The sequence below is a fragment of the Salmo salar genome, chromosome 14 (assembly GCF_965601325.2).
Source record: "Salmo salar chromosome 14, fSalSal1, whole genome shotgun sequence".
In the NCBI taxonomy this organism is placed as follows: Eukaryota; Metazoa; Chordata; class Actinopteri; order Salmoniformes; family Salmonidae; genus Salmo; species Salmo salar.
Genome location: NC_138304.1, coordinates 109,456,071 through 109,472,357, shown reverse-complemented (window position 1 = coordinate 109,472,357; position 16,287 = coordinate 109,456,071). Strand labels below are relative to the sequence as shown.

The 16,287-nt window shown below is 44.9% G+C and overlaps 1 protein-coding gene across 1 annotated transcript in view; it reads right to left on the bottom strand.

The window, feature by feature from the left end:
• LOC106570772 (regulating synaptic membrane exocytosis protein 2) overlaps window positions 1-16,287 on the bottom strand; it is a 96,542-nt gene that overhangs the window by 46,140 nt on the left and 34,115 nt on the right. Inside the window, exon 3 of the mRNA XM_082961428.1 lies at window positions 4,716-4,835. Coding sequence (XP_082817554.1) covers window positions 4,716-4,835 — 120 coding nt within the window. The remainder of the gene's footprint in view (window positions 1-4,715; window positions 4,836-16,287) is intronic.

The window sequence follows — 16,287 nt, the reverse complement described above, 5'->3', positions numbered from 1 at the left end:
ACCAAGCACCAACTGTTCCGGACGACTGTATGATCACACTCTCTGTAGCCGATGTGAGCAAGACCTTTGAACAGGTTAACATTAACAAGGCCGCAGGGCCAGACGGATTACCAGGACGTCTTCTCAGAGCATGCGCTGATCAACTGGCAAGTGTCTTCACTGACATTTTCAACCTCTCCCTGACCCAGTCTGTAATACCTTTATGTTTCAAGCAAACTACCACATTCCCTGTGCCCAAGAATGCCAAGGTTACCTGTCTAAATGACTACCACCCAGCAGCACTCAAATCTGTAGCCAACAACACATCCGCCACGCTGACCCTCAACATAGGGACCCCTCAGGGGTGTGTGCTCAATCCCCTCATGTACTCCCTGTTCACCCATGACTGCGTGGCCGTGCACGATTCCAACACCATCATTAAGTTTGCCGTCGCCACGACGGTGGTAGGCCGAATCGCCAACGACAGTGAGACAGCCCACAAAGAGGAGGTCAGAAACCTGGCAGTGTGGTGTCAGGACAATAACTTCTCCCTCAACGTGATCAAGGCAAAGGAGATGATTGTGGACTACAGGAAATGGAGGGCCGAGCACGCCCCCATTCACATCGACAGGGCTGTAATGGAGCCGGTCGAGAGCTTCAAGTTCCTCAGTGTCCACATCACTAAGGATATATTATAGTCCACAAACACACCAAGAGGGTACAACAACACCTCTTCCCCCTCAGGAGTACCAGGTACCAGGTAATAAGACTGCTGAACAGCTTCTACCCCCAAGTCATCAGACCGCTGAACAGCTTCTACCCCCAAGCCATCAGACCGCTGAACAGCTTCTACCCCCAAGCCATAAGACTGCTGAACAGTTAATCAAATGGCTATTTATTTATCTTAATGGTTTTGCACTGACTCCCTTGCACTGGCTCTATGCACATTCACTAGACTCGACCCATACACTCACTCATACAACACTGACACTCCAACACACAAAGATGCACAAACACTACATATGCTCACACACACAAATTCCACACTGACATGCATATTGACGCCACACACAGATACACAATCACACATAATACACACTTCACATACGCTGCTGCTGCTCTATTTATTATATTTACTGATTGCCTTGTCAATTTTACCCCTACCCACATGTACATAGTGTATAACCTCAATTATCTCAACTACCTGGTGCCCCCGCACATTGACTCAGTACTGGTACTCCCTGTATATATCCATGTTATTACCTGGTACTCCCTGTATATAGCCATGTTATCACCTGGTACTCCCTGTATATAGCCATGTTATTACCTGGTACTTCCTGTATATAACCATGTTATTACCTGGTACTCCCTGTATATAGCCATGTTATTACCTGGTACTCCCTGTATATAGCCATGTTATCACCTGGTACTCCCTGTTTATAGCCATGTTATTACCTGGTACTTCCTGTATATAACCATGTTATTACCTGGTACTCCCTGTATATAGGCATGTTATTACCTGGTACTCCCTGTATATAACCATGTTATTACCTGGTACTCCCTGTATATAACCATGTTACTACCTGGTACTCCCTGAATATAACCATGTTATTACCTGGTACTCCCTGTATATAGCCATGTTATTACCTGGTACTCCCTGTATATACCATGTTATTACCTGGTACTACCTGTATATAGCCATGTTATTACCTGGTACTTCCTGTATATAGCCATGTTATTACCTGGTACTTCCTGTATATAGCCATGTTATTACCTGGTACTTCCTGTATATAACCATGTTATTACCTGGTACTCCCTGTATATAGCCATGTTATTACCTGGTACTCCTTGTATATAGCCATGTTATTACCTGGTACTCCCTGTATATAACCATGTTATTACCTGGTACTTCCTGTATATAGCCATGTTATTACCTGGTACTCCCTGTATATAGCCATGTTATTGTTTTTGTGTTGTTACTATTTCCTTTGTTTTGTAAAAATAGATATTGATATTTTAAACAGTACAAAACATACATAAACTACAACATCATACAAACATCAACTACATCGCCCTGCCCAGACCCACTAACACACTCCCATCTCCAGATCAACTACATCACCCTACCCAGACCCACTAACACACTCCCATTTCCAGATCAACTACATCGCCCTGCCCAGTCCCACTAACACACTCCCATCTCCAGATCAACTACATCGCCCTGCCCAGTCCCACTAACACACTCCCATCTCCAGATCAACTACATCACCCTGCCCAGTCCCACTAACACACTCCCATCTCCAGATCAACTACATCGCCCTGCCCAGACCCACTAGCACACTCCCATCTTCAGATCAACTACATCACCCTGCCCAGACCCACTAACACACTCCCATCTCCAGATCAACTACATCGCCCTGCCCAGTCCCACTAGCACACTCCCATCTCCAGATCAACTACATCACCCTGCCCAGTCCCACTAACACACTCCCATCTCCAGATCAACTACATCGCCCTGCCCAGTCCCACTAACACACTCCCATCTCCAGATCAACTACATCACCCTGCCCAGTCCCACTAACACACTCCCATCTCCAGATCAACTACATCGCCCTGCCCAGACCCACTAACACACTCCCATCTTCAGATCAACTACATCACCCTGCCCAGACCCACTAACACACTCCCATCTTCAGATCAACTACATCACCCTGCCCAGACCCACTAACACACTCCCATCTTCAGATCAACTACATCACCCTGCCCAGTCCCACTAACACACTCCCATCTCCAGATCAACTACATCACCCTGCCCAGTCCCACTAGCACACTCCCATCTCCAGATCAACTACATCACCCTGCCCAGACCCACTAACACACTCCCATCTCCAGATCAACTACATCACCCTGCCCAGACCCACTAACACACTCCCATCTCCAGATCAACTACATCGCCCTGCCCAGACCCACTAACACACTCCCATCTCCAGATCAACTACATCACCCTGCCCAGTCCCACTAACACACTCCCAACTCCAGATCAACTACATCACCCTGCCCAGACCCACTAGCACACTCCCATCTCCAGATCAACTACATCACCCTGCCCAGTCCCACTAACACACTCCCATCTTCAGATCAACTACATCACCCTGCCCAGACCCACTAACACACTCCCAACTCCAGATCAACTACATCACCCTGCCCAGACCCACTAACACACTCCCATCTCCAGATCAACTACATCACCCTGCCCAGACCCACTAACACACTCCCATCTCCAGATCAACTACATCACCCTGCCCAGACCCACTAACACACTCCCATCTCCAGATCAACTACATCACCCTGCCCAGACCCACTAACACACTCCCATCTCCAGATCAACTACATCACCCTGCCCAGACCCACTAACACACTCCCATCTCCAGATCAACTACATCACCCTGCCCAGACCCACTAACACACTCCCATCTCCAGATCAACTACATCGCCCTGCCCAGTCCCACTAACACACTCCCATCTTCAGATCAACTACATCACCCTGCCCAGACCCACTAACACACTCCCATTTCCAGATCAACTACATCGCCCTGCCCAGACCCACTTCGTTTTTGTTAACTGTAATTTCGTTACACTCCAACTTTCCCTCCATCTTGAACCAACATCAGTTCTTTTTAAATCAAATCAAATGTATTCATATAGCCCTTCTTACATCAGCTGATATCTCAAAGTGCTGTACTGAAACCCAGCCTAAAACCCCAAACAGCAAGCAATGCAGGTGTAGAAGCACGGTGGCTAGGAAAAACTCCATAGAAAGGCCAAAACCTAGGAAGAACCCTAGAGAGGAACCAGGCTCTGAGGAGTAGCCAGTCCTCTTCTGGCTGTGCCTGGTGGAGATTATAACAGCACATGGCCAAGTTGTTCAAATGTTCATAAATGACCAGCATGGTCAAATAATAATAAAAGTCTTGGTTCCAATAGTCAATATTTTTTTCTAAATGATTGTCAGCTGTATAGACTCTCTGCAAGGTTTTGTATACCTTACCTATCATATGAACATCATTTTCTAACTCAAATATGATTCCCTCAATGTTTAAATAGTTTATTTCGCAAATATTTGACTTTTAAAAAAAAAACTCTGCACTGTTGGGAAATGTGCCCATAAGTAAGCATTTCTTGTAAAGTCTACACCTGTTGTATTCGGCTCATGTGACCAATAACATTTTATTTGAGTCAGCCCAGATATCGTCCCCATGTCTTGAGTCCCATCAGAGCTCTTGTGTCTATGGGTTAGGGTTAGGAGCAGGTCCAGGATCAGGGCTTACCTTGAGTCCCAGCAGAGCTCTTGTGTCTACGGGTTAGGGTTAGGAGCAGGTCCAGGATCAGGGCTTACCTTGAGTCCCAGCAGAGCTCTTGTGTCTATGGGTTAGGGTTAGGAGCAGGTCCAGGATCAGGGCTTACCTTGAGTCCCAGCAGAGCTCTTGTGTCTACGGGTTAGGGTTAGGAGCAGGTCCAGGATCAGGGCTTACCTTGAGTCCCAGCAGAGCTCTTGTGTCTACGGGTTAGGGTTAGGAGCAGGTCCAGGATCAGGGCTTACCTTGAGTCCCAGCAGAGCTCTTGTGTCTACGGGTTAGGGTTAGGAGCAGGTCCAGGATCAGGGCTTACCTTGAGTCCCAGCAGAGCTCTTGTGTCTACGGGTTAGGGTTAGGAGCAGGTCCAGGATCAGGGCTTACCTTGAGTCCCAGCAGAGCTCCTGTGTCTCGGGGCACCGTTCCATCCTTCATCCTCTTGTTTAGTATAATCCGCCCTATCAGGCGCTCGCCATCTTTGGACGGTTGCCATGTCATCGGGTGCTACGAGGTCAAAGTGACAACACACATGTTGTGTTTTACAACAAGTAGGCTTCTCATGTTTCAAGAACAAAACATTAGAACAAGAATATAATATAGAAGAACATACTGAACAGGAAGAAGGGTGGAGGCCATATTACGTGATGCATCGTGATTACACAAACTTAGATCAAGAGACATTGGAATTTGGTGTCAAAAGGTGCTCTATCCAGGTTCATTAGTATAACCACAGAATCTGTCATGATCAGTATAGGAAAAACCCTATGAAAGCTTGCTTTGCTGTCTTCATGTGCTGTAAAGTCAGTTTAGGCAGTATATTACACTGTGCTGTCTTCATGTGCTGTAAAGTCTGTATAGGCAGTATATTACACTGTGTAACTAATCCAACCGTCATGCATTTTAAATGCTGTGATGACACAGGAGAAGTGGTCATTCATATATCCATTGGCATGTGATTTAAGAGTTTGTGTGACCACAGCAGTGGTGGGTAGATGGATAAGCATGCACTGGAAAACATGCAGAGAAAGAGAGAGAGAGATTGAGCGAGAGGTGAGTAGGAAAAGAGAGAAATAGAAGGAAGAGAGAGAGCAGGGAAAGAGCAAGGACCACCAGGCTGAAAACAGTGACCACCCACAGTGTTGAGGAGGGAGAAAGAGGATCTCATTCAGTTTATTTAACTAGGCAAGTCAGTTAATTAAGAACAAACTCTTATTTTCAATGATGGCCTAGGAACAGTGGGTTAACTGCCTTGTTCAGGAGCAGAAGGACTGTTTTGTATCTTGTCAGCTCGGGGATTCGATCTTGCAATCTTTCGGTTACTAGTCCAACGCTCTAACCACTAGGCTACCTGCCGCCCCCATTAACTACCCACAGTGTTGAGGAGGGAGGTAGAAGGTCTCATTCAGTGAGGGACAGTGATGTGACCAGGCTACCCCCCAAAACATAAACTGTATGTATGTGTAGAGTCCGTGTGCTAGCGTGTGTGTTAGTGTGGGTGTGTGTGACTGTGTGTGTGTCTCTCTTCACAGTCTGACTTGTTCCATAGGTGTATATTTCATGTTTTTTTTACATTTTACTGCTTGCATTAGTTACTTGATGTGGAAAATAGGTCCATGTAGTCATGGTTGAAGTAGTTGTAGTGGGTTGTAGTGGGTTGTAGTAGTTGTAGTGGGTTGTAGTAGTTGTAGTGGGTTGTAGTGGGTTGTAGTAGGTTGTAGTGGGTTGTAGTGGGTTGTAGTGGGTTGTAGTAGTTGTAGTGGGTTGTAGTAGTTGTAGTGGGTTGTATTAGTTATAGTGGGTTGTAGTAATTCTAGTGGGTTGGAGTAGTTGGAGTAGGATGTAGTAGTTGTAGTAATTCTAGTGGGTTGGAGTAGTTGTAGTGGGTTGTAGTAGTTGTAGTAATTCTAGTGGGTTGGAGTAGTTGGAGTAGGATGTAGTAGTTGTAGTAATTCTAGTGGGTTGGAGTAGTTGTAGTGGGTTGTAGTAGTTGTAGTAATTCTAGTGGGTTGGAGTAGTTGGAGTAGGATGTAGTAGTTGGAGTAATTCTAGTGGGTTGGAGTAGTTGTAGTGGGTTGTAGTAGTTGTACTAAATAAGTATTTGTAGTTGGTTATAGTAGTTCTATTTGGTTGCAGTAGCTGTAGTGATTAAGTAGTTGTAGTAGGTTGTAGTGGGTTGTAGTGGGTTATAGTGGGTTGTAGTGGGTTGTAGTGAGATGTAGTGGGTTGTAGTGGGTTGTAGTGGGTTGTAGTAGGTTGTAGTGGGTTGTAGTGGGTTGTAGTAGGTTGTAGTGGGTTGTAGTGAGTTGTAGTAGTTGTAGTGGGTTGTAGTGGGTTGTAGTGGGTTGTAGTGAGTTGTAGTGGGTTGTAGTAGTTGTAGTGGGTTGTAGTGGGTTGTAGTAGTTGTAGTGAGTTGTGGTGCGTTCTAGTAGGTTGTATTGGGTTGTAGTGAGTTGTAGTAGTTATAGTAGTTGTAGTGATTAGTAGTAGTTGTAGTGAGTTGTAGTGCATTGTAGTAGGTTGTAGTGCATTGTAGTAGGTTGTAGTGGGTTGTAGTGGGTTGTAGTAGGTTGTAATGTGTTGTAGTAGTTGTAGTGGGTTGTAGTGGGTTGTAGTAGTTGTAGTGGGTTGTATTGGGTTGTAGTGAGTTGTAGTAGTTATAGTAGTTGTAGTGATTAGTAGTAGTTGTGGTGGGTTGTAGTGGGTTGTAGTGGGTTGTAGTAGTTGTAGTGGGTTGTATTGGGTTGTAGTGAGTTGTAGTAGTTATAGTAGTTGTAGTGATTAGTAGTAGTTGTGGTGGGTTGTAGTGGGTTGTAGTGGGTTGTAGTGATTAGTAGTAGTTGTAGTGGGTTGTAGTGGGTTGTAGTGATTGGTAGTAGTTGTAGTGGGTTGTAGTGGGTTGTAGTGGGTTGTAGTGGGTTGTAGTAGTTGTAGTGGGTTCTAGTGGGTTGTAGTGGGTTGTAGTAGTTGTAGTGGGTTGTAGTAGTTGTAGTGGGTTGTAGTGGGTTGTAGTGAGTTGTAGTAGTTATGGTAGTTGTAGTGAGTTGTAGTGGGTTGTAGTGGGTTGTAGTAGGTTGTAGTGGGTTGTAGTAGGTTGTAGTGGGTTGCAGTGCGTTGTAGTGGGTTGTAGTGAGTTGTAGTGGGTTGTAGTGGGTTGTAGTGGGTTGAAGTGATTAGTAGTAGTTGTAGTGGGTTGTAGTGATTAGTAGTAGTTGTAGTGAGTTATAGTGGGTTGTAGTGGGTTGTAGTGGGTTGTAGTAGGTTGTAGTGGGTTGTAGTGGTTGTAGTGAGTTGTAGTGCGTTGTAGTAGGTTGTAGTGGGTTGTAGTGAGTTGTAGTAGTTATAGTAGTTGTACTGATTAGTAGTAGTTGTAGTGGGTTGTAGTAGTTGTAGTGAGTTGTAGTGCGTTGTAGTAGGTTGTAGTGGGTTGTAGTAGGTTGTAGTGAGTTGTAGTAGGTTGTAGTGTGTTGTAGTGGGTTGTAGTGGGTTGTAGTGGGTTGTAGTGAGTTGTAGTAGTTATAGTAGTTGTAGTGAGTTATAGTGGGTTGTAGTGATTAGTAGTAGTTGTAGTGGGTTGTAGTGGTTTGTAGTGGGTTGTAGTAGGTTGTAGTGGGTTGTAGTGGGTTGTAGTGGGTTGTAGTAGGTTGTAGTGGGTTGTAGTGATTAGTAGTAGTTGTAGTGAGTTATAGTGGGTTGTAGTGGGTTGTAGTAGGTTGTAGTGGGTTGTAGTGGGTTGTAGTGGGTTGTAGTGGGTTGTTGTGGGTTGTAGTAGTTGTAGTGGGTTGTAGTGGGTTGTAGTGGGTTGTAGTAGTTGTAGTGGGTTGTAGTGGGTTGTAGTGGGTTGTAGTGTGTTGTAGTGGGTTGTAGTGGGTTGTAGTAGTTGTAGTGAGTTGTAGTGCGTTGTAGTAGGTTGTAGTGGGTTGTAGTGAGTTGTAGTAGTTATAGTAGTTGTACTGATTAGTAGTAGTTGTAGTGGGTTGTAGTAGTTGTAGTGAGTTGTAGTGCGTTGTAGTAGGTTGTAGTAGGTTGTAGTAGGTTGTAGTGGGTTGTAGTAGCTGTAGTGAGTTGTAGTGGGTTGTAGTGGGTTGTAGTAGTTGTAGTGAGTTGTAGTGTGTTGTAGTAGGTTGTAGTGGGTTGTAGTAGGTTGTAGTGGGTTGTAGTAGGTTTCTAGTGGGTTGCAGTGCGTTGTAGTGGGTTGTAGTGAGTTGTAGTGGGTTGTAGTGATTAGTAGTAGTTGTAGTGGGTTGTAGTGGGTTGTAGTGGGTTGTAGTAGTTGTAGTGGGTTGTAGTAGGTTGTAGTGGGTTGTAGTGGGTTGTAGTGGGTTGTAGTGAGTTGTAGTAGTTATAGTAGTTGTAGTGATTAGTAGTAGTTGTAGTGGGTTGTAGTGGTATGTAGTGGGTTGTAGTAGGTTGTAGTGGGTTGTAGTGGGTTGTAGTGGGTTGTAGTAGGTTGTAGTGGGTTGTAGTGATTAGTAGTAGTTGTAGTGAGTTATAGTGGGTTGTAGTGGGTTGTAGTGGGTTGTAGTAGGTTGTAGTGGGTTGTAGTGGGTTGTAGTGGGTTGTAGTGAGTTGTAGTAGTTGTAGTGGGTTGTAGTGGGTTGTAGTGGGTTGTAGTAGTTGTAGTGGGTTGTAGTGGGTTGTAGTGGGTTGTAGTGAGTTGTAGTGGGTTGTAGTGGGTTGTAGTAGTTGTAGTGAGTTGTAGTGCGTTGTAGTAGGTTGTAGTGGGTTGTAGTGAGTTGTAGTAGTTATAGTAGTTGTACTGATTAGTAGTAGTTGTAGTGGGTTGTAGTAGTTGTAGTGAGTTGTAGTGCGTTGTAGTAGGTTGTAGTAGGTTGTAGTAGGTTGTAGTGGGTTGTAGTAGCTGTAGTGAGTTGTAGTGCGTTGTAGTGGGTTGTAGTAGGTTGTAGTAGGTTGTAGTAGGTTGTAGTGGGTTGTAGTAGTTGTAGTGGGTTGTAGTGGGTTGTAGTGAGTTGTAGTAATTATAGTAGTTGTAGTGAGTTGTAGTGGGTTGTAGTGGGTTGTAGTAGGTTGTAGTGGGTTGTAGTAGGTTTCTAGTGGGTTGCAGTGCGTTGTAGTGGGTTGTAGTGAGTTGTAGTGGGTTGTAGTGATTAGTAGTATTTGTAGTGGGTTGTAGTGGGTTGTAGTGGGTTGTAGTGGGTTGTAGTAGTTGTAGTGGGTTGTAGTAGGTTGTAGTGTGTTGTAGTGGGTTGTAGTGGGTTGTAGTGGGTTGTAGTGAGTTATAGTAGTTGTAGTGATTAGTAGTAGTTGTAGTGGGTTGTAGTGGTTTGTAGTGGGTTGTAGTAGGTTGTAGTGGGTTGTAGTGGGTTGTAGTGGGTTGTAGTAGGTTGTAGTGGGTTGTAATGATTAGTAGTAGTTGTAGTGAGTTATAGTGGGTTGTAGTGGGTTGTAGTGGGTTGTAGTAGGTTGTAGTGGGTTGTAGTGGGTTGTAGTGGGTTGTAGTGGGTTGTAGTGAGTTGTAGTAGTTGTAGTGGGTTGTAGTGGGTTGTAGTGGGTTGTAGTGGGTTGTAGTGGGTTGTAGTGGGTTGTAGTGGGTTGTAGTGAGTTGTAGTGGGTTGTAGAGGGTTGTAGTGGGTTGTAGTAGGTTGTAATGTGTTGTAGTAGTTGTAGTGGGTTGTAGTGGGTTGTAGTAGTTGTAGTGGGTTGTATTGGGTTGTAGTGAGTTGTAGTAGTTATAGTAGTTGTAGTGATTAGTAGTAGTTGTGGTGGGTTGTAGTGGGTTGTAGTGGGTTGTAGTGATTAGTAGTAGTTGTAGTGGGTTGTAGTGGGTTGTAGTGATTGGTAGTAGTTGTAGTGGGTTGTAGTGGGTTGTAGTGGGTTGTAGTGGGTTGTAGTAGTTGTAGTGGGTTCTAGTGGGTTGTAGTGGGTTGTAGTAGTTGTAGTGGGTTGTAGTAGTTGTAGTGGGTTGTAGTGGGTTGTAGTGAGTTGTAGTAGTTATGGTAGTTGTAGTGAGTTGTAGTGGGTTGTAGTGGGTTGTAGTAGGTTGTAGTGGGTTGTAGTAGGTTGTAGTGGGTTGCAGTGCGTTGTAGTGGGTTGTAGTGAGTTGTAGTGGGTTGTAGTGGGTTGTAGTGGGTTGAAGTGATTAGTAGTAGTTGTAGTGGGTTGTAGTGATTAGTAGTAGTTGTAGTGAGTTATAGTGGGTTGTAGTGGGTTGTAGTGGGTTGTAGTAGGTTGTAGTGGGTTGTAGTGGTTGTAGTGAGTTGTAGTGCGTTGTAGTAGGTTGTAGTGGGTTGTAGTGAGTTGTAGTAGTTATAGTAGTTGTACTGATTAGTAGTAGTTGTAGTGGGTTGTAGTAGTTGTAGTGAGTTGTAGTGCGTTGTAGTAGGTTGTAGTGGGTTGTAGTAGGTTGTAGTGGGTTGTAGTAGGTTGTAGTGTGTTGTAGTGGGTTGTAGTGGGTTGTAGTGGGTTGTAGTGAGTTGTAGTAGTTATAGTAGTTGTAGTGAGTTATAGTGGGTTGTAGTGATTAGTAGTAGTTGTAGTGGGTTGTAGTGGTTTGTAGTGGGTTGTAGTAGGTTGTAGTGGGTTGTAGTGGGTTGTAGTGGGTTGTAGTAGGTTGTAGTGGGTTGTAGTGATTAGTAGTAGTTGTAGTGAGTTATAGTGGGTTGTAGTGGGTTGTAGTAGGTTGTAGTGGGTTGTAGTGGGTTGTAGTGGGTTGTAGTGGGTTGTTGTGGGTTGTAGTAGTTGTAGTGGGTTGTAGTGGGTTGTAGTGGGTTGTAGTAGTTGTAGTGGGTTGTAGTGGGTTGTAGTGGGTTGTAGTGTGTTGTAGTGGGTTGTAGTGGGTTGTAGTAGTTGTAGTGAGTTGTAGTGCGTTGTAGTAGGTTGTAGTGGGTTGTAGTGAGTTGTAGTAGTTATAGTAGTTGTACTGATTAGTAGTAGTTGTAGTGGGTTGTAGTAGTTGTAGTGAGTTGTAGTGCGTTGTAGTAGGTTGTAGTAGGTTGTAGTAGGTTGTAGTGGGTTGTAGTAGCTGTAGTGAGTTGTAGTGGGTTGTAGTGGGTTGTAGTAGTTGTAGTGAGTTGTAGTGTGTTGTAGTAGGTTGTAGTGGGTTGTAGTAGGTTGTAGTGGGTTGTAGTAGGTTTCTAGTGGGTTGCAGTGCGTTGTAGTGGGTTGTAGTGAGTTGTAGTGGGTTGTAGTGATTAGTAGTAGTTGTAGTGGGTTGTAGTGGGTTGTAGTGGGTTGTAGTAGTTGTAGTGGGTTGTAGTAGGTTGTAGTGGGTTGTAGTGGGTTGTAGTGGGTTGTAGTGAGTTGTAGTAGTTATAGTAGTTGTAGTGATTAGTAGTAGTTGTAGTGGGTTGTAGTGGTATGTAGTGGGTTGTAGTAGGTTGTAGTGGGTTGTAGTGGGTTGTAGTGGGTTGTAGTAGGTTGTAGTGGGTTGTAGTGATTAGTAGTAGTTGTAGTGAGTTATAGTGGGTTGTAGTGGGTTGTAGTGGGTTGTAGTAGGTTGTAGTGGGTTGTAGTGGGTTGTAGTGGGTTGTAGTGAGTTGTAGTAGTTGTAGTGGGTTGTAGTGGGTTGTAGTGGGTTGTAGTAGTTGTAGTGGGTTGTAGTGGGTTGTAGTGGGTTGTAGTGAGTTGTAGTGGGTTGTAGTGGGTTGTAGTAGTTGTAGTGAGTTGTAGTGCGTTGTAGTAGGTTGTAGTGGGTTGTAGTGAGTTGTAGTAGTTATAGTAGTTGTACTGATTAGTAGTAGTTGTAGTGGGTTGTAGTAGTTGTAGTGAGTTGTAGTGCGTTGTAGTAGGTTGTAGTAGGTTGTAGTAGGTTGTAGTGGGTTGTAGTAGCTGTAGTGAGTTGTAGTGCGTTGTAGTGGGTTGTAGTAGGTTGTAGTAGGTTGTAGTAGGTTGTAGTGGGTTGTAGTAGTTGTAGTGGGTTGTAGTGGGTTGTAGTGAGTTGTAGTAATTATAGTAGTTGTAGTGAGTTGTAGTGGGTTGTAGTGGGTTGTAGTAGGTTGTAGTGGGTTGTAGTAGGTTTCTAGTGGGTTGCAGTGCGTTGTAGTGGGTTGTAGTGAGTTGTAGTGGGTTGTAGTGATTAGTAGTATTTGTAGTGGGTTGTAGTGGGTTGTAGTGGGTTGTAGTGGGTTGTAGTAGTTGTAGTGGGTTGTAGTAGGTTGTAGTGTGTTGTAGTGGGTTGTAGTGGGTTGTAGTGGGTTGTAGTGAGTTATAGTAGTTGTAGTGATTAGTAGTAGTTGTAGTGGGTTGTAGTGGTTTGTAGTGGGTTGTAGTAGGTTGTAGTGGGTTGTAGTGGGTTGTAGTGGGTTGTAGTAGGTTGTAGTGGGTTGTAATGATTAGTAGTAGTTGTAGTGAGTTATAGTGGGTTGTAGTGGGTTGTAGTGGGTTGTAGTAGGTTGTAGTGGGTTGTAGTGGGTTGTAGTGGGTTGTAGTGGGTTGTAGTGAGTTGTAGTAGTTGTAGTGGGTTGTAGTGGGTTGTAGTGGGTTGTAGTGGGTTGTAGTGGGTTGTAGTGGGTTGTAGTGAGTTGTAGTGGGTTGCAGTGGGTTGTAGTAGTTGTAGTGAGTTGTAGTGCGTTGTAGTAGGTTGTAGTGGGTTGTAGTAGGTTGTAGTGGGTTGTAGTAGGTTTCTAGTGGGTTGCAGTGCGTTGTAGTGGGTTGTAGTGAGTTGTAGTGGGTTGTAGTGATTAGTAGTAGTTGTAGTGGGTTGTAGTGGGTTGTAGTGGGTTGTAGTAGTTGTAGTGGGTTGTAGTAGGTTGTAGTGATTAGTAGTAGTTGTAGTGGGTTGTAGTGGTTTGTAGTGGGTTGTAGTAGGTTGTAGTGGGTTGTAGTGGGTTGTAGTGGGTTGTAGTAGGTTGTAGTGGGTTGTAGTGATTAGTAGTCGTTGTAGTGAGTTATAGTGGGTTGTAGTGGGTTGTAGTGGGTTGTAGTGGGTTGTAGTGGGTTGTAGTGAGTTGTAGTAGTTGTAGTGGGTTGTAGTGGGTTGTAGTGGGTTGTAGTGGGTTGTATTGGGTTGTAGTGGGTTGTAGTAGTTGTAGTGAGTTGTAGTGCGTTGTAGTAGGTTGTAGTGGGTTGTAGTGAGTTGTAGTAGTTATAGTAGTTGTACTGATTAGTAGTAGTTGTAGTGGGTTGTAGTAGTTGTAGTGGGTTGTAGTGCGTTGTAGTAGGTTGTAGTAGGTTGTAGTAGGTTGTAGTGGGTTGTAGTAGTTGTAGTGGGTTGTAGTAGTTATAGTAGTTGTACTGATTAGTAGTAGTTGTAGTGGGTTGTAGTAGTTGTAGTGGGTTGTAGTAGTTGTAGTGAGTTGTAGTGCGTTGTAGTAGGTTGTAGTGGGTTGTAGTGCATTGTAGTAGGTTGTAGTAGTTATAGTAGTTGTAGTGATTAGTAGTAGTTGTAGTGATTAAGTATTTATTTTTATTAAAAAAATTATTTCACCTTTATTTAACCAGTTAGGCTAGTTGAGAACAAGTTCTCAATTGGAACTGCGACCTGGCCAAGATAAAGCAAAGCAATTCAACAACACAGAGTTACACATGGAATAAACAAAACATAAAAAGAGGGTCGTAATAATACAGTAGAACAAAATAAAACAAAAAGTCTATATACAGGGAGTGCAAATGAGGTAAGATAAAGTAGGTAAGGCAATAAATAGGCCATGGTGGCGAAGTAATTACAATGTAGCAATTAAACACTGGAATGGTAGATGTGCAGAAGATGAATATGCAAGTAGAGATACTGGGGTGCAAAGGAGCAAGATAAATAAATAAATACAGTATGGAGATGAGGTAGATTGAATGGGCTGTTTACAGATGGGCTATGTACAGGTGCAGTGATCTGTGAGCTGCTCTGACAGCTGGTGCTTAAAGCTAGTGAGGGAGATATGAGTTTCCAGCTTCAGTGATTTTTGCAGTGGTTCCAGTCATTGGCAGCAGAGAACTGGAAGGAAAGGCGGCCAAAGTAAGAATTGGCTTTGGGGGAGACCAGTGAGATATACCTGCTGGAGTGCGTGCTACGAGTGGGTATTGCTATGGTGACCAGTGAGCTGAGATAAGGCAGGGCTTTACCTAGCAGAGACTTGTAGATGACCTGGAGCCAGAGGGTTTGGCGACGAGTATGAAGCGAGGGCCAACCAACGAGAGTGTACAGGTCGCAGTGGTGGGTAGTGTATGGGGCTTTGGTGACAAAACGGATGGCACTGTGATAGACTGCATCCAATTTGTTGAGTTGAGTGTTGGAGGCTATTTTATAGATGACATCGCCGAAGTCGAGGATCGGTAAGATGGTAAGTTTTACGCGGGTATGTTTGGCAGCATGAGTGAAGGACACTTTGTTGCGATATAGGAAGCCGATTCTACATTTAATTTTAGATTGGAGAAGCTTAATGTGAGTCTGGAAGGAGAGTTTACAGTCTAACCAGACACCTAGGTATTTGTAGTTGTCCACGTATTCTAAGTCAGAGCCGTCCAGAGTAGTGATGCTGGATGGGCGAGCGAGTTTATTATTTCTATGTGGGGTTCTAGGTTATTACACTGCTCAAAAAAATAAAGGGAACACTAAAATAACACATCCTAGATCTGAATGAATGAAATAATCTTATTAAATACTTTTTTCTTTACATAGTTGAATGTGCTGACAACAAAATCACACAAAAATAATCAATGGAAATCCAATTTATCAACCCATGGAGGTCTGGATTTGGAGTCACACTCAAAATTAAAGTGGAAAACCACACTACAGGCTGATCCAACTTTGATGTAATGTCCTTAAAACAAGTCAAAATGAGGCTCAGTAGTGTGTGTGGCCTCCACGTGCCTGTATGACCTCCCTACAACGCCTGGGCATGCTCCTGATGAGGTGGCGGATGGTCTCCTGAGGGATCTCCTCCCAGACCTGGACTAAAGCATCCGCCAACTCCTGGACAGTCTGTGGTGCAACGTGGCATTGGTGGATGGAGCGAGACATGATGTCCCAGATGTGCTCAATTGGATTCAGGTCTGGGGAACGGGCGGGCCAGTCCATAGCATCAATGCCTTCCTCTTGCAGGAACTGCTGACACACTCCAGCCACATGAGGTCTAGCATTGTCTTGCATTAGGAGGAACCCAGGGCCAACAGCACCAGCATATGGTCTCACAAGGGGTCTGAGGATCTCATCTCGGTACCTAATGGCAGTCAGGCTACCTCTGGCGAGCACATGGAGGGCTGTGCGGCCCCCCAAAGAAATGCCACCCCACACCATGACTGACCCACCGCCAAACCGGTCATGCTGGAGGATGTTGCAGGCAGCAGAACGTTCTCCACGGCATCTCCAGACTGTCATGTCTGTCACATGTGCTCAGTGTGAACCTGCTTTCATCTGTGAAAAGCACAGGGCGCCAGTGGCGAATTTGCCAATCTTGGTGTTCTCTGGCAAATGCCAAACGTCCTGCACGGTGTTGGGCTGTAAGCACAACCCCCACCTGTGGACATCGGGCCCTCATACCACCCTCATGGAGTCTGTTTCTGACCGTTTGAGCAGACACATGCACATTTGTGGCCTGCTGGAGGTCATTTTGCAGGGCTCTGGCAATGCTCCTCCTGCTCCTCCTTGCACAAAGGCGGAGGTAGCGGTCCTGCTGCTGGGTTGTTGCCCTCCTACGGCCTCCTCCATGTCTCCTGATGTACTGGCCTGTCTCCTGGTAGCGCCTCCATGCTCTGGACACTACGCTGACAGACACAGCAAACCTTCTTGCCACAGCTCGCATTGATGTGCCATCCTGGATGAGCTGCACTACCTGAGCCACTGGTGTGGGTTGTAGACTCCGTCTCATGCTACCACTAGAGTGAAAGCCCCACCAGCATTCAAAAGTGACCAGAACATCAGCCAGGAAGCATAAGACCTGAGAAGTGGTCTGTGGTCACCACCTGCAGAACCACTCCTTTATTGGGGGTGTCTTGCTAATTGCCTATAAATTCCACCTGTTGTCTATTCCATTTGCACAACAGCATGTGAAATGTATTGTCAATCAGT